Below are 26,461 nucleotides of genomic sequence, written 5' to 3'. Positions count from 1 at the left end.
CAATTACAAAAAATATGCTCCTGTAATTCCTGATATATTTTGAAATATTTGAGCTATTCATTTACAAGCTATTTAAAAGTTATGTTTTCGGGAAAAAACTGACATCCTGTTGTTTTTTGTTTCACAATGATTTTTACATTGTAATAACAAAAAGAAAAATAACTCCGTTTTCCATGCAGCAATTGATAAAAAGACAAATTGACATTTGACCTCTTTCCTTGAACAAGCCGCAAATGTGTCAAGACAAAAACCAAGATCTAAAGCCCTCTTTATTGCTCATTCACTTTCCGAATGAGCAGAACTCCTGTTCTTTTCCAGATTATATTCACTCACCAGATGGGACTAGTAGGTGATAAAATAGCTCAACCTGATAAAATCTGACTCGCAACTGCGTGTGGGTGAGTAGATTTTTCGAGGCCTGAGGTACCTAGGGATAAGGGTTTCTGGAATGTATGAAGATTTATATAAACTAAATTATACCCACCTTATCCATGAGATTAGGTATATGCTTGACATGTGGGATTACTAATCTCAATTATAGGGAGAGTAGCATGGTTAAAATACATATATCGCCTCTTTTAAAATCTTTGCTTACACCAATTCAATACTGCTTAACTAATACACTTTTCCATAAAATTAATTCAGAGGTCAATTAACTGGAATTAACGTCTACCACTGTTAAATCCAAGAATGTTCTATCTTTTTAACTAACACTATTGCTGTTAAAATGTATCTCAGTTGCCCTTTTTTCACCCACTCCATCCTCAAAAACATGATTCTGGCAGAGGTGTGGATATTCTTTTTCACCTTTGTGTCTCGTATTGTTATCCTGAGTTAAAAAACTTTGGGAAGAATGATGGCCACTCTTCCAGACTGATAGAAATATTATATTGCAGCTTTCTTAATAACAAATGCCAGATTTTATAACACAGCTGGTTCCAATTTATTTGACAAATTTTTCGTAGAAGGAATTGAAAATCGGTAATTTTGCCTCTCTTCATCACCTTATTCTCCTTATCTGAATTCCCAAATTAGATACTGCACTATGGTCAAAATCCCAGTGCTCTACACAGCAACTCCATTCAAATTGATACACCCTCAAGATCTTCAAGGGGAAATAGGAAGATGGGGAAGAAACTGATCTTGGGAAATTAGAGGATTGGTTCATTAGCAGCAAACTAATCTCCAGGAAAAATTTTAAAATTAAAAACTGCCATCTTCAGGAGATTAGACGAAATGTTCCTGTTTGCAAATTCGCAGTACATTGCACAAATATACTCCCGCACATATTTAAGCTTCGAAGGGGGCAGTTGGGGATTTGGTCAAACCATCAAAAAGTTCTAGGACGTTAGGTCAGTGGGTGCGGAGGCTGCCGAGTTGCCAAAATAACTTCAAATAGCTGTTCAGAGCAAAAAGAAACTGGTATAAATTTGATCCAGGAAGAATGGGAAGAAATATCCTCCCTTAATTGCACCGGGTTCAAAGGACCCAGTTTTAAGCAAATGCACTATGCACAATGGCTGGTATACTATACTCCTGTACAACTACATACGTGTAACACAAGTATTACCAATAACTGTCCTAAATGTCTCAAACTTGGAACTTGGGTCCATCTGATTTGGGTTTGGCAGAGGTTAAAGGAAGTTTCGGATAAGGTTATAACATTTATTCAAAATTTGCTTGGAGTTTTTATTTTACAGGATGCAAGATCGATTTTCTTTGGCTAGCTCCCGGCATTTGGGGTTAAGACCAAGAGATGTCTGAACCTTGTGGTTCATATCGATTTTAATAGCTTGCTCCTTGATCACAACTTATCGGAAAGTGAGTGAACCTCCAGAGGTGTGGCTCACCAAGATTTATATGGCATATGTCAAAGAGAATCTATGTGAAAAAAGGGTGGGGGGAACATTTTTCTAAGACATGGACCTACTTTTTACACTTTACAAATGTGACTATTTGATTTTGGCAACAGCTACATCATTAATTGAACTAGTCGTGAAATTTTATATTTTATGATTTTGAGGTTGGTGTTACTTTATTAATTAAAAATTAGATTAATCTACTGTTAGGGGACACTAATTTAAACTTACCTGGAAGACGCCGCAGCACGCCACAGCTTGCCAGGCGATACAGCCCACGCCGCCACCGCCGAGAGTCACCTTCCCTGAAGTCTGGACGCGCCGCCGCTCCGGGACTACGATTCCCGGCAGTCTACGCGGCGGCGCACGTTTGTGACACCGCGAGGGCGCCAGGGGAGGCGCACAAAAGCGCCGCAGGACCGGCGGAGCTTGGGACACTAATTTAAACTTACCTGGAAGACGCCGCAACACGCCACAGCTTGCCAGGCGATACAGCCCACGCCGCCACCGCCGAGAGTCACCTTCCCTGAAGTCTGGACGCGCCGCCGCTCCGGGACTACGATTCCCGGCAGCCTACGCGGCGGCGCACGTTTGTGACACCGCGAGGGCGCCAGGGGAGGCGCACAAAAGCGCCGCAGGATCGGCGGAGCTTGGGACACTAATTTAAACTTACCTGGAAGACGCCGCAACACGCCACAGCTTGCCAGGCGATACAGCCCACGCCGCCACCGCCGAGAGTCACCTTCCCTGAAGTCTGGACGCGCCGCCGCTCCGGGACTACGATTCCCGGCAGCCTACGCGGCGGCGCACGTTTGTGACACCGCGAGGGCGCCAGGGGAGGCGCACAAAAGCGCCGCAGGACCGGCGGAGCTTGGGACACTAATTTAAACTTACCTGGAAGACGCCGCAACACGCCACAGCTTGCCAGGCGATACAGCCCACGCCGCCACCGCCGAGAGTCACCTTCCCTGAAGTCTGGACGCCCGCCGCTCCGGGACTACGATTCCCGGCAGCCTACGCGGCGGCGCACATTTGTGACACCGCGAGGGCGCCAGGGGAGGCGCACAAAAGCGCCGCAGGACCGGCGGAGCTTGGAACACTAATTTAAACTTACCTGGAAGACGCCGCAACACGCCACAGCTTGCCAGGCGATACAGCCCACGCCGCCACCGCCGAGAGTCACCTTCCCTGAAGTCTGGACGCGCCGCCGCTCCGGGACTACGATTCCCGGCAGCCTACGCGGCGGCGCACGTTTGTGACACCGCGAGGGCGCCAGGGGAGGCGCACAAAAGCGCCGCAGGACCAGCTTTGCGGGACGCGAGCGGGACGCCCGGGGCGAAGCCCGGGCAAAGGGCGGGCCCTCTACGGCCCTCAGCGGCACGAGGAGGCAGGGCAGGGCCTGAAACTCTACAGGACTGAACTCAAGTAAGCCATATCGTTGCGTTTACTATATACCAAGTATTTAATGTCCTAAAACGTTGGCTGTGAGTATATTGACAAGTATGCCTGTGAAAACTAGGGAAGCCCCACAGAAGACCCTTGATAATTTTTTTGTCCAGACAGTCAGGAAAATCAATATGCAAAGGAGAGACTCTCTTGGTCTAAGCCAATCCCCAGACCTTCGCTGTTTGTCACCTACTGCTTCTACTATGATTGATGACACTATTTTGCAAGAAACTAGCCAGGAGAATGTAATTAGCGGCCCCATTCTCCTGGATGTAACCAGTGCACCAGATAATGCAGTTACGGATATTGAGACTTCTCACACACAGGCTGAGGGTGGTATTGATATTGACACTGACTCTGATCAAGAGACACATGCACAAGCTGCACCCAAGGAGATGACACCAAAAGGGCGTGCAACAAGATCAAGACGCTTATGCACTAAGATTCCCCCAAAGCTGAGTGGCCCGCGTATAGGGGCAAGAAAGAAAAGGATCACTACTCCAAAGACTAAACAAGCAAACGTCATGGAGGATAATCAGAGTCATAACTTCGAGGATGCTTTTTTCGAAAGGATTTCTGACTTTCTTGAGCATAAAATGAATGCCATTGTTAAGCCCTTAATATCTAAATTAGACAAATTGCATGCAGAGGTCAAGAGGTTGGGTGGCTTAAGCACTAAGGTAGTAGACGGGGTTGAAAATATCACCAAGATAGTCACTATCGCGCCCAACAACATAAGGGGAGATGTGATTAATGAAGTCTTCCGTGATAATGAAGGGATTCAGTTACCTGTTGATAATCCATTGCCCCAGCCATTAATACCTTTGTCTACCATCTCTGAGGGCCCTCTTTTGGTTACCATCCCAACAGATGTTCTCCCTTCTGCTGGACCACCCCCAGCAACTACTCAAACAACGATCCCCCACCAATTTTTAGTTGAAGCCACCCCTGTGGTTCTGGTGCTTGCAAACGTACCCCCTCTGGAAGGGGGAACAGTCGAAAGCCCTACCTCCCTTACTAGCAAGGCTCTGCACTGGCTAACCAAGAATATGCGGTTAGCCCCAGGGGGGAAACATCATCTGGCAAATGTCATCACGTCTGCGACCAGGGTCCCTTGGTTGGGAAACCGCCCGAAAAAGTTCAAGGGGGACTGTGTGGCTGTGACCCTCTCGAACCAAGACGTTCTCCCTAATATCCTGGCCAATCTATTCCACCCCCAACGCAGAAAAGGCACTGTTGTTCCTCTTACTTTGAAGTTTTTTTATGGGGAGCAACAAAATGTCACGTACCCAAGGACTCCAGCGTTGGGGTGGGATAGACCCTGGGATTCCAACCCCAGACAAGGGCAGGATATAAGGCATAATTCTGTAGCCCAATATCCCTTTCTACCACGGCAAAATTCTTTTGTCGAACCTCTCCAGTTATTTAACCGCTATGCCCCATTGTCCTTCATGGACCAGAATGATTGACTCGCTCCTATAGAAGATACTAACAATGAGGATTTTTTACCTGTTTCTTTTCCTGCCCCTGTACATTTAGATCTAAAAAATAAAAATAACAGGGTGTGTAGTATCCTGAGCTAGAACATCGCTGGTATTAGTTCGAAAATTGGTAATAAGAACTGGCTGGAAATGGTTAGTTCTCATGACATTCTTGTATTCCAGGAGACCTGGGAGACGTCCGACGGATTTGCTCTAGACGGCTTTTCCCAGTTCTCTGTACCTGCTGTTTCTAGCACATCTGGAAGGGCAAAGGGAGGCTTGGCTATATATATTTCCTTAAACGTTCAGGGAAAGCCAAGACGAATTAACTTTAACTCAACAAATATACTAGCAGTTGAACTAACTACTTTTAACTCACAGCCTATCTTATTAGTTAATTTTTATAATTCTCCTGTCAGTCAACTGTTCAATGAGCATTTGGTAACCTTAGAGGATTTCTTGTCCACCCACAGCGAAAATAGTGCCCACGGCTTTGACGTGATTCTCATGGGAGACTACAATATCCACCCATGCGACAGGGATTGCCGTGAGGAATATGAAGATTTTCCCCCTTATCTCTGTATTCCGCACTTTGAACACTCACCGCGTGGGGAGGCACTGGAATCACTTTTAGCAACTTTTAATCTTTATGAATTTTCTAGTAGTAACAGAGACTTGAGGGTACCGACATTTGTGGGTAACAACTCTGGCACAATAGTAGATTATATCTTTTTGTCGTCTAGTATTTTGTCTGAGGTCTCAACCTATAAGGTAGAAACCTCAGTTTTTAGTGATCATAACCCAGTAATTTTAGAGATTTTATCCCAGGGAGTTCTTGGAAAGAGAGAAGCCGCAGCCTTATGCGCGACTAACTTAGTTCTGGGAGATCAGAACCGTAGGCTGAAGTGGGACCAAGCTACCCCGATCACTTTCTTACAGGATACCCTGCTTAAAGTTGAGGGTGAGGTTGCAATCTGCCTAGACAAAAATAACCCGTCTCCTATCTTGATAGAGGCTTTCAATACTATCTGCAACCAGATTGATCTGGATCTGACAGTAAGGAATAAGGGCCAGACATGTAGAGGCAAAAAATGGTTTAACATAGATTGTTCAAAGGCCCACTCAATTCTCCTAAAAGCTCTAAAAGCTGAGCCAAGAGATAAAGCACAGATAGCGCTGTTAAGGAAAAACTACAACGACGCTATCAGAAAGAGAAAATTAGAGATCAAAACTGAGGCCTGGAACGATTTGCTGTCGCCCGACATACAGAGAGACAGCTCAAAATTTTGGGCGATAATAAATCATCCCTTTTTTGTCGATCCAGATAAGCAGAGAGCAGATTGCACCATTCCGGATGATCAATGGGTCACACACTTCAGTAATATTTACAGTTGTCCTGATAATACCTCAGGCTGCGGATTACAATCCACACAAGCAGTCCCCCCCATTTCTCCTTTTAGCATAGAAGAGGTAAAAAAAGCTATCAGCAACACACATTCTAAAAAGGCTCCAGGCCCCGACGGGGTTCCCGCTGACTTTTTTAAGAGTGCCCCTGAATTAAGCGCCAAAATTCTTACCAACATTTTTAATGCCACAAGAGATTTTGTTTTTCCTAGTAGCTGGTCGAAGTCTACCATAATACCTATTTTTAAAAAGGGACAAAGAACAGACCCAGCCTGTTATAGGCCAATCTCCCTAATCGACTCAAGTGTCAAGATTTTGGGAAGAGTTCTCTTAGGTAGATTGACGAGCTTCTAGAAGAAAAGGGCATTTTATCGAATGCACAATACGGCTTCAGAGCAAAAAGGGGAACCCTGGATCAGTGTCTGAATTTAGAACTGATCATAAGTAAGTATGTAGCAGCCAAGGGGGGCTCCCTGTACATGGCCTTTATGGACCTCTCCTCAGCTTTTGACCTGGTCAACAGGGCTAAGCTGTGGGGGGTCCTTTTGGCCATGGGCTTTGATGCCCCACTAGTGGGTTACTTGGCAGAGTTACATAGAGACCTCAAGACGTCGGTCAGAGTGACTAGAGAAGGGAGATGTACCTGTCACTTTGATTCAGGGAGAGGGGTTAGGCAGGGATGCATCCTTGCACCCCTTCTCTTTACACTTTATATAAATGGTCTAGAGGCAGTTTTGGCTGCGTCCCACATGGATATTCCGCGTGCAGGAGAAATAAAGATTCCTGTCCTCCTGTACGCGGATGACGCCGTCCTTTTAGCACGATCTGGAGTGGCACTGAGCAAACTATTGTCAGCTTTTGGGGATTTCATGTCCTCACTGGACATGAAAACTAACGTAGAAAAATCCCATGTATTGATAGCAGGAGCCGCAGGCAGGAAAAAAAAGACTAAAACTTTCTTTTGCTCAGGGAAGGAGGTCAGGAGAGTTCCATCTTTTCCCTACCTGGACGTGATCTTTGACGAAAAAGGCAAATGGGGCCCCCAGCTTTTGGCCAAAAGCAACGCAGTAGCAAGAGCGGCTGCTGGGCTGCTTGGTTTTGCTAAAAAGCTCGGCGCTCGCCCCATGGAGAGCATTATTAAGGTCTACAAATCTAAATGCTTATCGGTTGCCCAATACGGCTCTGTCATCTGGGGGTACACTAATCATGAGTATGATAAAATTCAAAAAGTTGAAAATAAATTCCTGAGAACTCTGCTCTCTGTCCCCCAGTCAATCTCTACATACATAATACACACAGAGCTTGGATTGGGCTACATTACCGACATCCTGAAGGCAGCCCCAGTTATTGGTTGGTTGAAAGTGTGGTTCAATCAGGAGCTCACTCTAAACCATCACATTTTTAAAGATTCTTTAGCCCTGGACAATGTTTATAACATTCCTTGGTTAAAATATGTCAAGACGCAGCTAACTCTAGTTGGCCGACCTGAACTTTTTTCCTCCCCACATTTGATAAATCTAGAAGACATAAAGACAGTCAAAAATCTTTTGAGTGAGCGTTATGTCCTGGAGAGGGAAGCCACAGAGTTGAACAAACACACGGTTAGGAAACATTGTACGATAATAACTGTCCCAGGTATGGAACCATACCATCGTTTCCTCCTAACAAGATTCCACCTTGATTTAATTCCTTTTATACTGGGCAATTTTAAAAAGTGGTCTAGACCCGAAAATGCTGATCCTTGTGATTGTGACCATTTTTCTATTCAAGACACAACGCACTTTATCCTGTTCTGTGGTCATTACAAAGAGAGCAGAAAAAAATTCTTGCTGCCTATACTGTGCAATATGGGTTTTACTCAAGTCAAACCAGCTATGCTATTTCTGCAACTTTTACCTAATCTAAAAGTGGCATTTCATGTTGCTAGTTTTTTGGTTGCTGGCGCACGTATAAACAAGCATCGCTTTAGCGCCAGGCACTTTGTCTCTGATCAATGATTACCTTCTATATTCAAATAAATTTTTTAGATTATGGTACAATTTTATTCTTGTATAACGTGTTTTTAGGGTTTCTTATAAATGTTATAAATTTTATAAATTTTTTTTATAAATCTATAAATTCTTCTGTATGTATTACTATGTGTCATGATGAAATGTTACCGTGTATTGCTCGTTCTTCTTTTATGATTTTAATTAATCGAATAAAGACATTTTGACTGACTGACTGACTTATTAATTAAAAGTTAGATTAATCTACTGTTTATCAGTAAAGCTAATAAAAAAAATTAAATAAAATACAAAATCTTAGTCTGACCTGCAAGTCTGAACACCTGTTCCCATCACACGTCCATTACATATGGGCAACCTGGTTGGGACATCCTGCGTCCTTCTGAATGGGGGGTAGTGCCTGCATTTGCTTTTTGCTCCCTAGCTATGCATTTGCCAGTGGTCTCCAGCCACACTATTGGTCCAACTATAACAGGTTAGTGGACTAGTGAATACCATGAGGTATTCAAGCTGAAAGAGGTGGTTGCTGATTGATTAATGACACTTTATTAGCACACTATATGGACTCGTCTCTTAGGGCGAGGATTTTTACTTTTCTGTGGTCAACAGATGAAGAGCTTGGGAGATACACAAGGTTTCAGAAGTGAATGAATCTTAGAATTTATTTCTTCACATCCTATTGAATTTGGTAATGCTAACCAGAATCTTAGTGTCTAAAATGAAAAGCTCGTGCCTCCTACCCTCTGATGGCGACGCTTAGTAGTAACCAGGAAACTGGAAAAGAGGTCTTCCTTCTGATAAAGGCTCCTTTATGATTGTCCTGTGATCTTCTACTCTAATGTTCTATACACGGTCATCCTACGAGACCTGGAAACAGGGCATGCTAACCACTTGGGTAGCCGCTACTAGGTCAGTTCTCTTTACAGATTATGGGGTTGCCCGACTATTGTCGATTAATTAAACCTTCAACTTATATTCCAGATGTCGTCACCAAGTTTGGGCCAAAGATAATTTCCCCGATGAATTCCACAATCACTCCAACTTCCGGTAAGTACACTGGCTTCACTTTTCAGTGTTGCATTGAAAATGTCAAAAATCTGCGGAAGAACAAATTCCGGCTACTGCTAGGTTTTAGAATAAAACATATTTTTTTTAATCATAATTGTGTGGAATAAAAGAGCAATTAAAAGTGACAGTGGGACGTCCGGGTGTTTTGATAAAGTAGAAAAGAGGTAATTATAGATCTGTAGTTGTGCTGTAGTATGTGTGACTGATTTAAGAAGTGTAGAGATTAGAGAAGCTCAGATATCATTTTCTATTTCTTATGCTATGGTACGTTATGTTGCTTGCAATTTTATTGTGCAGTCTGGCCTTGTCAAACCTTGGTGAGATGATTGGTCTATATCAAGTCTGCCTGCCCTGCTCATACCTTTGCAATATATGTTTCTGTCCCCTTTCTTCTTTAGAAACCCCTCCCACATTTGTGGCTTAGAAGTCTCAAATAAACCACCAGCTCATACTATCTCCTTCAGAAAGGCATTGTCAGGCAAAACTCATTCTTAAGAGCAGGTTCTACATGTCTAAGTGGAACAACACACCAGTTTCATGAAGCTTGAAGATATAGAATGGAAAAGCAGGGATCCAGAATAGGGCTATTCTCTGCCTGGGGTATCCCTTCTGACACCCAAGACTGGAAATTGTTTCAATGTTTCTTGGGCTTTTCTTATAATTCTGTTTGGAAACTTCACAAGCAGAAGGAGTATGTGTGCTAATGCTGCAATAAAGAGCTCATAGTTGTAGTATTTTGTATGGCACACCCACACACTACACACTAGCATCCCTTCTAGTGTCGCAGGCAGATCCCTAACTGAATCCCAGATTAAAAGTAGTTAATTACTCATTTGCAAAGCAATGGTGTGCGAAGGCTACTATGAGGTGTGAAGAACTGGCTACTCACCTTGGTTTTGATGTCGAGAGGTGTGCCATCAGGTCTTATGCTATGTGGCCCTATGTGGGTGTGGCTTAGCTGTTGTAGGACAGAGAATGGTGTGAAGTAGTAGTAAGTATTGCATGGAGGGAATTGTGGGGTTACTACTCTGTGGTTTAGCATGAAGCTCTATTATGTTGGTAGGGTGTACACCAAAAGGTACCTTAGGGCAGAAGATTCATCCTGTGCACCAATCATAAGCCCGGGGTAGCCCTTTAACACTAGAAGAGCAGGTCGTGCCACGACAAGGTCCGCTTAATGGCAGTACAGACCTCAGCAGTTCTGCTACCTTTACAATACCTTCCTGGTCTAAAATGCCAGTTACTGATGAGCCTGAAGGAGAGGTGAGTGATGCTGGCAATGGCCATGGGTGCTTTGTCATCCAGGCTGAGGTGGCATTGAATGGGGCACTTACTGAAGAGAGGAGGAGGCAGAGCTATGACAAGGATCAGGTCAGATAGCCTCTTTCCTCACAATCTGAGCTGTACCACAAACTTGGACCAACAGTACCCAGTTCCCTTCTACAGGGTCCCAGACCTTCCTAACTATGACAAGGCTATGCTAGGCAGCCATGGGTGTCTACCAGCAAAGGGATGCTCGATTGCTCAAGAATCGTTCAATTAGGGAAATGATCCCCCTCCTGCTTTTAGAAATAAATATTTCACTCATCTGATATTAAGGTGTGTACCATTCAGTGTACATTTCTATACCTAATCTGAGCACACATTATACCTTTTCCATTCTCAGTTTAATACAATTGAAGAGTAAGTCTGCAATATTTACCAATTTTATTACTACAGTAATCTCAAATTTAAACATATATCAAAACATTTTGTTGTGTGCCAAAAGTGCATGATTTCGAAATGTGGGGATTCTACTCTCACCACCAATCACAAAAAAAAACTGTGTAGTTTGTTTCTAGACACTTTGGGCTTGATTCATAAAGGTAACTTATGCTTTTGAGTACTTTACATTTAATAAGTTTAAGACCACTTTTAGTATGGAGATCTATTTGGATTAAGGAGCAGACAGGGTTCACAAAAAAGATCATTTTAGATTGTCTCCACATGGATAAATGTTCCCGTATCCCCTGGCTGAATTATATTATTCGTGTATTTAAAGATGTCTTTAATTTATATGTGTGTGATAACCCACTTAGTGTTATAGACATCCCCAAGAAAGAGCTTAAATACGTTTATATGAGGGCTAGTACTGTAAAGCGTAATGCTGCCACCTCTCAGTATCTACACATGTTTTTTACGATAAGTATAACATGTTGGAACCGGGATTCGCAGGATACCTTAAAATGGTTACCATCCGTTCTCACCAATATGTATTGACAAGACTGCCGATGGGGACCGTTCATTTGCTTGTTGCGTGTCCACATATTAAGACTCACACTATTGCCCCCTGTCCCTGTATGTGATGGGATTACAAAGCAAAGCTCGGAACACTTTTTATTGTTATGCCCTTTTTATCTTCATCTCCGTAAAACCTATTTGAAACCACTTTTAAAAAAATATAATGTATCCACTACTGAATCCGCCATGAGGCTTTTATTCGGACTTGATTCGCAGGACATTTGTTTTTTTACTGCTGTATTTATTTTAAAGTCGGTACACCTGAGGAAAAATATGTCCTTTGCTACATGATTATTTTTTAATCAGCTGTATTTATATGTATTTTATCGATTCATGTATGCATGTTCTTTTATGATTATTGTCAACAAATGATCAAATAAAGTTTTTGAATTGAATTGAATTGAGTACTTTACACTTTTCAGTAAGTTTACTACTTTTTGGCTATTCATAAAATCCTAGCAATCAATCAGTGTTCTTGTACAGCACCACTACTCACCCATAAGGGTCTTAAGGTGCCGAGACGGTGTGGGGGGAGGGGTGGAGGGGCGATGGGTCTGTTCTTCAGTCGAAGAGCCAGGTCTTGAGGTAATTCCTGAATTGAGGCAGTGATGGTGATTGCCCGAGGTGCAGAGGCAGGGAGTTCCAGGTCTTCGCTCTGAGGTAGGAGAAGGATCTACCTCTAGCAATGGTCCTGCGGATCCGTGGGTTGGTGTCCAGGGCCTGATGGGCAGAGCGTAGATGTCTGGTAGGAGTGTGGAAGGAAAGACTGTGGTTGGGGTATGTGGGTCAGGTGTAGTGGAAGGCTTGGTAGGAGTGTGTGAGGAGCTTGTAGGTGATCCTTTTGTTGACCGGGAGCCAGTGGAGGCCTTTTAGGTGGCTGGTGATGTGGCTCTGGATGTTCAAGATGAGTCTGGCAGAGGTGTTTTGGATGTTTTGCAGCATCTTTTGGAGTTTTTTTGGGGTGCCTGTGTCGAGTAAATTTACTCCAAAAGTGTAACCTACATGTCTCAACCAAATTTAAGGGCCGTTGGTCTATTCACAAACTGCAGGGGCTTTTCACAAAGGTAACTTACACTTTTGAGTAACTTTACTACTTTTGGCTATTCACAAAATCCAAGTGCAAAATTACTCAAAAGAGTTCAGAGTAAATTACACAAACTATAAGTTACCATTGTGAATAGCCCCTGCAGTTCATCAATAACCCCAGGGTAATCAGTTTAGTGGAGACATGTAAGTTACACTTTTTTTTCACAACTGCTTTTATTAAAAGTTTAGGCATGGCATATGTACAGTTCTCCACAAGCAGGAGAACGCTGTCAACGGCATACATGTAACAGGATGTATATACAGCCTAAACTCGTAAATCGCCCCCTCCCACATCCCCATGCCCCGCTAAATACCCCAACAGATAAACTCCCCCCGCTACCCACTCCTAATCCCACCCTAACCCAGTGCACGTGTTCACTTTCCACCACAATATACAGGTAAAGCACAGTAGGCATCAAGTACCCTCCAAGGCCCCGAGATCTCCATCAGCCGATTGTACATCTTCTAAGTCAACTGGGGGCTCCAAGGTCAATCCCCTGTAGTCCGCCCATCGCTTCCAGATCTTGTAGTGTTTCCGGGGGCATCCCCTGGCCTCAAACACAGGCAATTCTAGCCCCATAAGAAAGTCTAAACCCGCTTTCCAGGCACTAAGTGGGGGGGCACGGTCGCTTTTCCAGGCTCTCGCCAGATCTTGTTTGGCCACGACCAGGCCCAGCAGCAGAAGGTGGCGCTTGTAGATGTTCCCACCTACATTCTCTAGGATATGAAGAAGACCCAGCCTGGGTGTGCGGGGAAGGTCCCACCCCAGTACGTCTGACAAACAATCCCACACCCCATTCCAGAATCTGGTCAGACCCACACAGGACCACACAGTATGCAAAAGCGTGCCTCTCTCAGTACCACAGCACAGGCACTCCGGGGCAGCAATGAGGCCAGCTCTCCACAGTCTCTCCCTAGTGTAGTAAGCCCTATGCAGGTACTTGAACTGTAAGAACCGGAGTCGCACAGCTATGGCAGCCCCACGAGGGGACTCTAGGGCCTCCCTCCAGTCATCCTCATCCAACGGGCCAATGTCTGTCTCCCAGGAGGCCTTCAACGACAGGAGAGAAGAGGAGCAGTGAGTGACAAGCGTTTGGTATATTTTGGAGACTTTCTTATCCCCCAAATCTCCCATGAAAAGTTTGGCCTCCACTGGGCTAAATTCGGGAAGTTGGTCCAGCCCTACCAGACTCGGTGCGAGTGCATGACGGAATTGCAGATATTTAAAGAATTGGGACTTGGACATGTTAAATTCGGAACTGAGGTCCTGAAAGGATTTGAGGGTAGTCCCCGCAAGAACATGGCCAAGCGAGGAGATCCCGATGGCGTCCCAGCCACCAAACCCCGACGACGAAGCAAGTGCGGGAAGCTGTCCGTTATTCCAAAGTGGAGTCTCCGCCGTCAGCCTACCCCACCAGCCCATGCGGCGCAGCGCCTGTCTCCAGATTACGAAGACCACCTGAGTGACCCGCGGCAATTTCTTCCGCTGCCTAGCCGAGTATAACAGGGTATGTATTTTGGCATCCCCCATCAAGAAGTGTTCCAGTGCATATGCCGGGTCATTGTGGTCGCCGTACCACCACTAATTCAGAACCAGTAGATGGGAAGCCTGATAGTAGGACAGGAGGTCTGAAGTAGCCAGACCTCCACAGTACGTGGATGAAAAGCAAGTCCGCAGTGCTACCCTAGAAGCGCCCCCTGCCCACAGAAAGCGGCCCAGTACTGAATTTACGCGACGGAACCATTGTGGGTCAACCCTATATGGATGGTTTTGCAATTGGTACAGGAGCCGCGGGAGGGCGACCATTTTGAAAATGGCAGACCTGCCATATATATTAAGGGGCATGCAAGACCAGGTTTTGACATCCGATTGGACTCTGTCCCACACCGACAGTGCATTGCGCTCCCATGCAATTGTGGCAGACTCGGACAGGAAGACTCCTAGATATTTTAGACCACCAACCGCTACCCGCAGGGCCGAGGCCCAGGGGTACGTCTCCAACTCTCCACCCAGCACCCACAGAGTCGATTTGCGCGGGTTGAGGAAAAGACTCGACACTTCACCAAAGACCTGCATTATCTCCAGTATTCGGGGGCCAGAGCGGTGAAGGTCAGTCATAAAGAAAAGGACATCGTCTGCGTATAGCGCGATTCTGTCCGAGAGGTCCGCCCCCCACACAAAACCACGATACTGTGCATCGATGCGTACCCACGCGGCCAGCGGTTCCATGGCCAGTGCGAAGAGGTAAGGGGATAGGGGGCATCCCTGTCGGGTCCCTCTGGCAATGGGGAACTTCTCCGAAATCGCCCCGGATACGCGCACCGAGGCGGTGATGTCTGTGTATAGCAGCCTAATATAGGAGACGAACACCGGGCCCAAGTTGAGACGTGGTAAGAGGGCAAAGAGGTAAGTCCAGCTGACCGAATCGAACGCCCTGTCGATATCTGCCAGCAACAACGCTGCCCGCTCCCCGGTCGCCCCCACAGCGTCCACCGCCGCCTGTGCACGCCTGATGTTGTGGCGCGTCGCCCGATGTGGCATGAAACCGGCCTGATCCGGGTGGACCAGGTCCGAGATATATGGGAGAAGACGGTTCGCCAGCGCTTTGGCCAACAATTTGGCTTCGAAGTTGAGCAGGGATATGGGACGATATGACTCGTGCCGATCGGGGGGCCTACCTGGCTTCTGGAAGACCACAATTTCTGCCTGACGCCAGTCCGACGGCAAGCTACCCCTTTCCCGCGCAACCTCCAACGCCCGCCTATAGTGCGGCCCAAGCTGTAGGTGGAATTTCTTGTAGAATTCACTGGGGAACCCACTCGGCCCTGGCGCTTTACCTACGTTGAGTTGGCCCAACGCATCTCCCAGTTCCTCCGCCGTCAAGGGGAGGTCCAAGGCTAACCTGGCCTCGTGTGATATTGCACGGGGGGGAAAATCAGTAAGGAACTGATCAATTGCATCCGGTGGGAGACCGTCCCGAGGAGCATACTGCTCCGCATAGTAGGTAGCAAAGCTCGCCGCAAGAGTCGCAGGGTCCGTTATGGCTGTTCCCTCCCCGTCAGTGAGACCTGGTAGCGTAAGCGGTTGCAGCGTCTGTTGACACAGCCTATGGAGCATAGTGCAGGACTTGTCCCCCCACTGGTAGACCCTGCTCCGAGTAGCCAGCCACGCTTGTCTGGCCTCGTCCATTAAGACCGAGGCATGGGATTGTTGCGCTTGCAGGAGCAGTCGTAGCGCCAACTCGTCCCCTACCTCCGAACACCGTCTCTCCAACACTTCCACCCGCTCCGCAGCTGCGACAATGGCCTCCCGTCGAGAACGACGGGCGGCAGCACACCATGCAATGTCAACGCTTCTCAGAGTGGGCTTCATGACCTCCCAGACTGTCACCCCGTCAACCCCTTCCGCTAGATTCTCCTGCCAATAGTGGGCAATCGCGCTACGCATATGCTGTGTGTAGTCTGCTTGCTGGAGATGCCACGAGGACATCCGCCACCGAAACGGCCGGCGCGTCTTGTGCAGTGCAATCTGCACAGCGACAGGGGAGTGGTCAGACAGCCCGAGGCTGAATTGCAGCTCGTTTCACCCTGTCGAGGAAGGCCCCCGGTACAAACACACAGTCCAGTCGCGAGAAGGAGACATGCACAGCAGACACATACGTGTACTCACGTGCCCTGGCATGCAAGTGTCTCCAGGCATCCACCCAGCCCAGCCCATCGATCATTGCCCTCAGCCGTGTAGGGGAGGCCGCAGCTGCGACCCCCTGCAACCTCCGTCGGTCCAAGCACACGTCCACAACATCGTTCCAGTCACCACCTATCACGGCCAAAGCGTCCGGGATTTCGGCCCACAATTCAAACAGTCTCTCTGCCAAGGACCATTGTAAAGGGTGGGGGCATACACACTGCCAAATACCACCGGCTCCGCACCAATCGTGCCTTTCACGAATACATAACGACCCTGGGGATCAATCCAGTGACGTTCGTGGGTATACGACAGCCTACGGTGGATAAGAATGGCCACCCCTCTCGAGCCCCTGGAAAACCCTGCATGAAATACTTGGTGGAAACCAAATCGCTGCAAACTCAGTGCCTTTGTACCCAGCATATGAGTTTCTTGGAGTAACATCACATCGGCTGAATCCCTCTTACCCCAGCGCAAGACTGCCCCACGCTTAATTTTGTCCAACAGCCCCCTGACATTTCAACTCAATATCCGCATAGCGTCACCAGCTAGATCCCGCCCCGATACATCAACCATTATCTCGATGGAAAAGTCTCTGAGGCCCCCAGGACCCGGCCCGGCACCCAACACCATCCATAACAATGCAGCAGGAATCACGTGCACCCCCCTCAACATACCCCCTACCCCCCCATATCTACCCACCAACCCCACCCCCCAACAATTCAACTCCAAGTCCCTGCCCCCCACCCCTATACCTCATAAAACACTGAAGTACCTGTCGCGGCATGGGGAGCTTCAGGCCCAAAACGGAGCACCCAAAGCCCACCATACCAATGGATCCCAACTACTCCCCCCAACTAACAAGACCTGCTCCCAGGGCCACCCCCCATCCGTGAGAGGACTGGGCCGCCCTACAGGTCAGTACCCCGAACCCCATTGTACCACAGTTTGTAGAACACGAGTAGATCAGGGCAGTCAGACACCACCGGCGCCAGTTCCCTTGAGCCAAGCCAATATTCAGGTCACACTTCGGCTGACACTATCCACTCGATTGATGGAGCAGCCACATCGGGCCCCCTGTAGATCCCAACAAAGGACGAGGGTTAAGTATCGAAGGCCGAACTCCCATGTTGCTCAGTTTTCTTTCCCTGACTGATCGGTGTCAGGCTGGGTCCCATCCGGGAGGCCACCCTGGGACAGGGAGCGTCGTCGTGATCGAGACTTCCTGTGCCGTTTACCACTGACGGCAGTGTCGCTCCTCTCCTGTGACGACCCACGCGACGGCCCGGAGCCCAGGCCCGGCTGGGCATTCGGCCGGAGCCTGACCGTCTCATCCGTCCACCTGAACACAGCCTCCGGGGTATCAAAGAAGTGGGTCTTGGATTGGAAGACAACCCGAAGGCGGGCTGGATATAGCAATGAATATTGGATCTTCAAGCCCCGCAGCTTAGCCTTCCCCGCCAGGAAGGAGTGGCGCTGCTGCTGTACCTGTTTGGTATAGTGTGGGAAGATCATTATCTTGTGATTGTCAAACAGCAGAGTCTCTTTGGCCCTCGCTTCCCGGAGTATGGTGTCTCGATCATGAAAGTTCAGGATTTTAGCAATGACCGGCCGAGGCCGTTCCCCCACTGGTGGTTTCTGCGTTAGGGCTCTATGTGCATGTTACACCACGAAACAGCGCGACAGGACATCCGGGGGAAGCCAACTCTCAAGCCACCGTGTCAAGAATGCATCCATGGGCCCTTTCTCGCAGTCCTCTGGAAATCCTACGAAGCGCAGGTTATTTCTCCGCGCACGTCCTTCTGCATCCTCGACGCGCAGTACCAGCCCCTTCTGGATGTTGTCCATCTCCGCCACTTTCTGTGTCAATGCGCCAACAGCCCCCTCCACTCCGTGATCCTGGTTTCAGTTTCCGTTATGCGGGCGACGGCGTTGCGGAGATCTTGTCGTAGCATCATGACATCAGCTCCCACTGCGCCGATCTTAGCGTCCAACATGTCCCGTGACTGTGTAATGGCTGCCATCAGGGCCGCGTTGTCTGGGCCCGCGCTCTGGCTGCCCCTAGGAGCCCCAGAACCCCCACTGGGTCCAGTAAATTTATCAATTGGCCCTTGCTTGGCGGAACCATTGCCACCCCCGCCTCGGGTCATGGTCAGGAAATGCAGGCGGGCCGCTATGTGCCCGTGGCCGACCCTCCACACTCCGCAGATCAAAGGCAAGGTCCACCCAGAGGGTCCAGATCTGCCGACACCAAGGCCAGGAGGTCCGCAGGGCACTTCGCCGCCCCGGATCACCACTACTAATCGCCACCACTGACCAGGCACTCAAGGTGCAAGTGTCACCAACGTTCCTCGGGCCAGGACCACAGCAAAGCCCCTGACCCCGGGCCACGTGCAGGGCTCACCCGCCCTACCAGGAATCTCTGTATGTAGTCCGGCTCCTCACCTCCATGCGTCCACGATACTCCTGGTCCCGAACCACTGGCTCCACCCCGGCCGCCGCACTGGCTCCAGGCACCTGCCCGTAACTGAGGGTCAGGACGGGCACAGCAGGGCAACCGGGCTCAGGACGATCAGGCAGCGCCGCTTCACTGGGCCACCCCGGCACCCACACAGAGGAGGCGGCGTCTGCTCCTGGGCTCCTCACACCGCCTCACATGTAAGCCCAGCAGATAGGCTCCCTCCAGGGCAATTCAGGCACCACACCGCCCCCGGGGCCACAGGGCTCACGGCACCCGGGGGCCAAGTTACAGGAGTCCACACACAACTGGGCCACCAGGCTGAGCACGTCCTTTCGCTCGCCGACACTCCGCCCCCAGTCCCGAGGCAAGTATGGCCGCCGGCAGCCCAGGGGGACCGGATCAGTCCTCCGATCCGAGGGCTCACTTCCGACACCGCTCCCTCGCAATCCTCGGCCGTTTCAGTGTTCTATAGGTGGCAGGGGGCTCCGCTGTTCTTGCCCCAGCCCCCCGGCCGCAGTCCGTTGCAGTAACACAGTGTCGGCCGGCGCGCAAGCCGGCCGATGTCTGGAGCCTCCGGCCGGGATCGGCATGAAATCGAGGCCCCGGCTCTCCACGCGGTCTGTAGGCCCAGGGGGCGCCGCCGCCACCAAGCACGCAAACCAGGGACCAGGGACCCCAAACGCGGCACCGGAGGGTGCACTCCGTCTACCGCCTCCTCCGCTATCAATGCGTGGCCAAAGGCAGGTTCGGGGTCAGGATAAATTGAAGGATTATTAGCGGGCCGGCGGGAGCTCTAAGAAGCTGCGTCCGCCATTGTCGCCCTCGTGGCCACGCCCCCTGTAAGTTACACTTTTGGAGTAAATTTAAATTCTGATTTTGAGAATAGCCAAAAAGTAGTAACTTACTCACAAGTGTAAGTTATCTTTGTGAATCGTGCACTCTATGTTGGAGTTTTGTTACAATTACTTTTTTTAATAACTAACATCAATTTCAAGAGATAACATTTTAAAGCGGGGTCTTGGATATGCCTCACAATTTAAAATTTAACAAAATCGTGGCCCTTGCTTACATAGCAACACGTTTCAACCCCTGCAATGGACCAATTTCACACAAGGTTTTCATCAGAGCTTGTGACTCTCTAGGAGGGAATGTGGGATGTTTGGTTATTAGTGATATTCAGTTTGAAGGTTTTTGAGGGGAAAGGAAGTCTCCTATTTTATATTGATACATTGTCTATTTGTTGTTTGCAAAGGTTTCATGAGATACATTTTTATTGTTAGGGATTTATTGAGGAGGTTGGACAGCTGAACAAATATTGATGACAAAATGAAAAATATGTATTTTAGTCTTACTCTTGTATAATGGAGGATAGGTGCAGGGTCTTTTAACCTATCATGCAGATCAGTATGCCTTTAAAATATATGTAAAAGTCTATGTGAAATATTTAAAAACACTTTTATTTTTACTGTATCTCCTTATTGATTATTTCCATTGGGTCCCAAAGCAGTAAGTTACAAACAGGTAGTTAGCGTTACACTTTCTCAATATTGCAATTCAGTGTATGCAATATAGTAATGTCTTTACACAATGATTACAACCCAGAAGTCGGGATACCCTTGAACAACTAAACAATCAAACCATTTAAAGTAAAAAGAAGTGGAGCCATGGGAAGACTTAAAATGCACGCCCAAGGTGTGGTGTCACTAGTGCCTTACTCATGTTACCATAAGCTTATCATGTAATCTCTTAGTCACACCTGTATTAGTGGAGGGTGGGTGGGGGGGGGGACTCAAAGGTAAGAGGGTCAGTCCAATGCTCAGGAGTTGCACTACTACTTCAAATAGATTTGCCGTCTATTTGTTCATCAATTATTAGGATTCAGGGTTGTCAGCTCTATCCGAGAGGGCAGTGTGAAGTCAGTCAGTACTCTAAGGCATATGGGTGTCCAATTTGGCCTCTACCTTTGCCAGGAAAGTGTCCCCAATCCTCCCGCTGTTTGGTGGACCTGATAAAACTGCAACTTCAGCGGCAGACCGTTGGGGGAAGGTCATATGTCCGAAGGTTTCTCAACCACTCATCAAGATCTAGGGCCACCGTCGCCTTCAATGACGACACTATGCGCCTCTTTGCCAGCACCAGTGGGAGGTCTATAAGCCTACAGACATGTTTAGTGGCCTTGGTGCTTGTGGAGGAGCCCAACTGACAAGTTTCGATGTTCTTGGGTACCAGTCCCCTCACTGCCTCTGAAGCGCGCTCCAACAGCTCCCACAGTAGCGTTTTATTACAGAGCAGAGCTATACATGTGTATAAATACCGCTTCTTGCACTGGGAGGTCGAACACGCTTCCGGGTACGTGCTTCTTATCTGTGCGGGGTGCAGGTATGTGTGATATAGATAATTAAACTCAGGGCACAAGTACTACGAAAAGAAGTGGGGGGACTAACCAGGTTAGGCAGTATGAAAGTGAAATCGTGACGTGTGCCATCACACCGCATGATGTCACGACGCATGACATCACAGGAAGTGACCTCACTGGAAGTGACATCACAAGAGTGACATCAGATATTAAAACCACACACATATTATTATCAGGTATATCATGTGTACATTTAAACGCATTTTGAGATTTAAGGAAAGAGATTTGGCGTCAGGGTTGTGCCAAAAAAGTGGAGCAATCCCAACGCAAAATCTGGGCCTCAACTAATACATTAATTTTTTTAAGCCCTGCCACTAACAAATTGACAACAATAAGAAGCATGGCAGTAGATCTGTTATGCTTAATTGGTTGCAAAGTCTACATTTTAAAATATTTTTTTTTAAAACAGATTTTATTGTGTGAACTCACATGTTATGCACATCTCTGTCACCCAAAGACAAATGCCAGCATCACTGTATAAGCTGTATCTATAGTCACATTTATAACAATGAATATCCATTAACACCTCCCCTCCTAAAGAGATAGTACCACAGAATGTAATTAAACATGCAACCCCCCACCCTCTCCCCCTCCCGCGCCCTCCCTGCGTGCAAGTTCGCCCATCTGTCGCATCACATAGGAAAACATTATCATGCCATGTATGGTCCATACCAACTGCCACTGTTCATAGTCCGTGTCCTCATGTCGTCATGAGGGTGTCCTTCTCGGGTTGCGGGTCTAGGTCCAGACCCCGGTAGTCCGCCCACCGTTTCCAGATTTTGAAATGCTTCCAGGGACAGCCCCTCGCCAGGAATACCGGTTGATCCAGGCCCATGCAGTAATCCATTCCATTCTTCCAAGCTGTGAGTGACGGGGCCTGGGTGGCCTTCCATGCTCTCGCAATATCCCGCTTGGCCAATGCAAGTCCTAACAACAGTAAGTGGCATTTATACCTGTTTCCCCCGACCCCAGCCATGACATGCAGCAGTGCAAGTTTGGGGTCCCTCTGTATCTTCCAGGCTAAGACCTCACTAGGCAACGATGGATCCCATCCCAGAACCTTCGCAACGATGTGCAGTCCCAAACCGTGTGTAGTAACGTACCAACCTCTAGCCCACAGTGAAGGCAGTCGGGGGACGCTACTAGTCCCGCCTTCCACAGCCGCTGTCTGGTGTAATATGTGCGGTGCAGGTATCTGAGCTGGACTAGTCGCAGGCGCGTGGATATGGCCGCTCCTCTGGGGCTTTCGAGGGCCTCAACCCAATCCTCCTCGTCCAAGTCCCCGACGTCCCGCTCCCAGTGGGCCCTAAGGCCACCCAAATCTGAGGAGCAATGCCGCACCAATTTCTGATAGATACGCGAAAGTGTTTTGTCTGGCAGTTCGCCCATGAAGATTTTCGCTTCGATGGGACTGAATTCAGGGATCTGCTCCAGGCCAACCAGGGAGGGTGCCAGGGCATGGCGGAATTGGAGATCTTTATAGAACTGGTTGCGGGGCATCCCGAAGTCCTCCTGTAGGTTCGCGAAGGATTTAAGAGTATCACCAGACAAAACGTCGCCCAGGGTGGAAATGCCAATGGCGTCCCAGCCCCTGAAGCCCGTCAAGGCATCTAACTGCGGGAGCCTTCCATTGCGCCAGAGGGGGGTCTCCAGTGTAAGGACATTCCACCAACCCATCCGCCGCAACGCCTGCCTCCACACGTGGAAAACCACCTGCGTGGCTGACAGGAGGGACCTCCGAAGGGGTGCCGCATACAACAGCGTATGCACGGACGCCGAGCCCATTAAGTGTCTCTCAACGGCGTAAGCCGGGTCCCCCCGGTCGCCATACCACCAGTCATTTAAAACAAGAAGGTGCGCCGCCTGATAATACGAAAGCACGTCCGACATGGCCAGGCCACCGGTGTAGGTTGACAGAAAACATGTCCGTAGAGCCACCCGAGCCACGCCCCCTTCCCACAAAAATCCGCTCAGAGCGGAGTTAAGCTGCCGGAACCAGCGGGGGGGAAGCACATGGGTATGATTCTGTAGCTGGTACACCAGGCGTGGCAGCGCCACCATTTTAAAAATTGCAGACCGACTGAGAATAGATAGTGGCATCCGCGCCCAGACCTTCAGGTCCTCGCGTACCCGATCCCACACCGGAGTGATATAGCAGCATCTTCAGATAAGAAGACTCCCAGGTACTTCACCCCATCCGTCGCCAACCGAAGGCCCGATGCCCAGGCCCCAACGCTCTGCCGGCCACCCAGTAGCCAAAGCGTGGATTTGCCCGGATTCATGTACAGGCCGGAGGTCTCACCCAAGGATCTGCAAAATGTGCAGTAGTCACGGCCCGGAACGGTCACATTTTAAAATATTTGATTGGGTTAAGGCATCTGCTGTAAAGGTGCCCAGTATATCTCAGGGAATAATAAAAATGGTGAGATAACTCGGGTTAAAGCATTTGTTAGAGAGATCTGTGCCCCAGATTTGAATCAAAGTAGTAAAAGGTTAATGTGTCTCCTGCAAAGCACATCAGGTAACACGCAGATGACAGATTTTTATTTTCTGTAGATAGTAAAGTTGGTTACTGCTTTTAACACAGAGATCCTTTTGCGTCCTACAGTTCATAAATTGTAATCCTTGTAATATAGCAAAGTGAGCTATGAAGGACATGACTCCTTCACCTTGTAACCCTGCCTCCTGCAACTCATCTTGTACATTGATTTACACATGTACATGATTTATTTGCAATGTATAATGTATAGGTTACATAAAGAGCTCTGACACCCTGCATTGGGTTGCTTAGCGCTATAAAAGAAATAAAATAGTGCTAATGAAATTGTTATTTGTGTAAATACTGGGACAGACCAACACATCTGACATTCTTACAGTGCATGCATCTATTATATACAGGGACTGAACAAAGGCAAAAGCATGCCTCTCTTAATTACATGTGAAGAGATAACAAGCTTTGTGTCTTTGTTTCCCCCCATTTAAGTGTGAGGTTCCAGGACACCTCCATCAGGATATTCAAACAAAAAGAGGCCTGATGGCCCCTTAACTTCGGCCCAGCTGGAGGTAAAAAAAAAGCTCCCTCACTGTCAGCACTTGGCTGCTGGGAATTGAAAACAGACAACGTACATGCGCTGCTGAACGTTGGCTGCTGAACGTGTCTCGGTGTCTTACACCAGGACAAGTTCAGCATATTTCTGTTGGGCCCAACTTCTTGGCAGGGGGGACGGAGCATACACTGTGAAAATAGTCGGTGGACCCCCGTGTACCTGCATGTACCCCCTACTTGTACCCTGATTAAACTGTGTGTACATCAGCCTGGAATGTTTGGAAGTCTGTTTCACACTACCAAGTCACCGCCCCCACTGAGCAGGGGTCAGTTCATGTCCAATGTGTCCCTCCCACCACTCCTTAGGGCCCTCTCGACACATACTCCTCCAGTTTGTAGCAATGCAGTGACCTCTTGTGGTTACATATGTGTGGGCTACCTTTGAGAGGCGAGAACTCTTCCGTTTCAGTGCCTAATTTGTAAAAAAAATAAAAAGATACGTACCAGGGCCCTCATCAGACAACCAACTACCACACTCCTTCGGCAGCAGGTATAAGTCCTTTTTAATGTGCAATAAATTAACAAATGACTGTTTTGCTCATTTCTGAGTTAGACAGACAGCGCCACCATGTGACAGACCCTCCTAGGTGCTGGTGTTGACAATTAAGTGCGGGTGCCAAGCACTGGAAACCAGAAGCTCAAATTAAGCACTGCGGGCATTGTCTGCCTGCTGGGCCAAGTGCCTGTTGCTAGTCTCGTGAGGGCGTTGTGTAGCAGAAACTGTCCTACTCCTACATAGTGTGTTACTTGAAAGTCGTCAAAGGAGCACACATTTCCCTCAGCAATTAAATCGCCCCTGGTGTGTATGCCCGCCTCTCTCCACAGTCGTATGTCAAAGATTTGGGCTGGTCTGATACAGTCCAGCAGTGACCTGAGTGGCAGTTCCCCTGCATACGGGTGTGAGGCTGGTGGTTTATGAAAATTTATTTTGTAGTTTTATATAGCACGAACTCGACCCGAAAGGTATTGGAGCGCTTAACATGAACACGAATTACATTACACATTTTGCCACTTTTAGCAGTGAACGGTTCGTCATGTTTACGTCAAAGTATTTGATGGTCCTGAGTTGTAGGCGGCCCTCCATTGGTAAGCCCTTCTGGTACCCTGCTCTTATATGCAGAACAGTGGGTGTAAACAAGACTTGTCACAGTTCACTGTCAGCCCTGATAGAGACCAAAGGCCTTCTAATAGGGTCATAAGCAAGGGTATGCCGCCATTGTGGAGGATCTCTTCGTTGAGATAGAATTTGGACCTAAGAGCACCCATAAAATAGGACTCCATTGCATGTAGAAAGTGGCAAAATGTCACTTTGCCTAGGATGCCTACAATCTTTGCACCTGCCCTGGGAGTATAAACTCTTGTTTACAGATGTGACAGATTATTTTGGAAAGATAGAAATGCAATTGTAGTCTATAATGAATTATTAGATAATGATGACCTCTGGCCTGGTTTACTTCTTAAAATTCTGTAAATACTCCCAACAGAAACAATATGTGGCACACAGACCTCTATCCAAGCTCCCACGCACTACCCCAGTAACCTCATCTGTGGTCTGCCTCGAGAAGAAACTCTAAGTTAGTTGCTGCTGAACATGAACAGAGTGCTAGAGGTGAGAAAATATATCTTCCCATGTGCATGAATTTCCAACTACAAAGCAAGCAGAGGTGACAAGACAGTCAGTTTAATAAAAAAAAATCCACATAGAAATTTTCCCCTCAAAATAAGGAATTCGTTTTTCACTCCCTGATCAACCATGTAACTTCTCAATGAATAGTGCAAACAAAAAACCTTCAATTTCAAAACCTAATTTGAAACATTATTAAGAACATTATTTTAGAGAATAACTGTGATGCAATATGTGCTTAGCAGGTGATGATGAACTGCTGATAGATCAGAAAGCAATAGTAACCTTTTGGACTGTGTTATGTTATGTTAAACAGCAGCAAAGGATTTACAGTTCCAAGATCGAAAAAAATCACTTGGGTGGCACTGACACTTGCCATCAGCAGCACTGTGAGGCCACTCAGTGTGATAGTAAGCAAGATACTGGGTAAAAACACGTGTGATGATTAGTGGGGAGCCAATGAGTCTGGTTGCAAGTTTGAGTCCATGGAGAGAGGTCACGAGAGCAATAGAGAGTCCTGAGACATCGGTCCATGATCA

The 26,461-nt window shown here is 47.8% G+C and overlaps 1 protein-coding gene across 1 annotated transcript in view; it reads left to right on the top strand.

Moving 5' to 3' along the window:
- LOC147665964 (interleukin-1 receptor type 2-like) overlaps positions 1-26,461 on the top strand; it is a 95,226-nt gene that overhangs the window by 25,084 nt on the left and 43,681 nt on the right. The window contains exon 3 of the mRNA XM_086949374.1: positions 9,178-9,243. Within this exon, the coding sequence (XP_086805500.1) occupies positions 9,178-9,243 (66 nt within the window). The remainder of the gene's footprint in view (positions 1-9,177; positions 9,244-26,461) is intronic.

This window comes from Lissotriton vulgaris, unplaced genomic scaffold (assembly GCF_964263255.1).
Source record: "Lissotriton vulgaris unplaced genomic scaffold, aLisVul1.2 SCAFFOLD_1529, whole genome shotgun sequence".
Taxonomy (NCBI): Eukaryota; Metazoa; Chordata; class Amphibia; order Caudata; family Salamandridae; genus Lissotriton; species Lissotriton vulgaris.
This window is presented reverse-complemented; position numbering and strand designations above follow the sequence as displayed.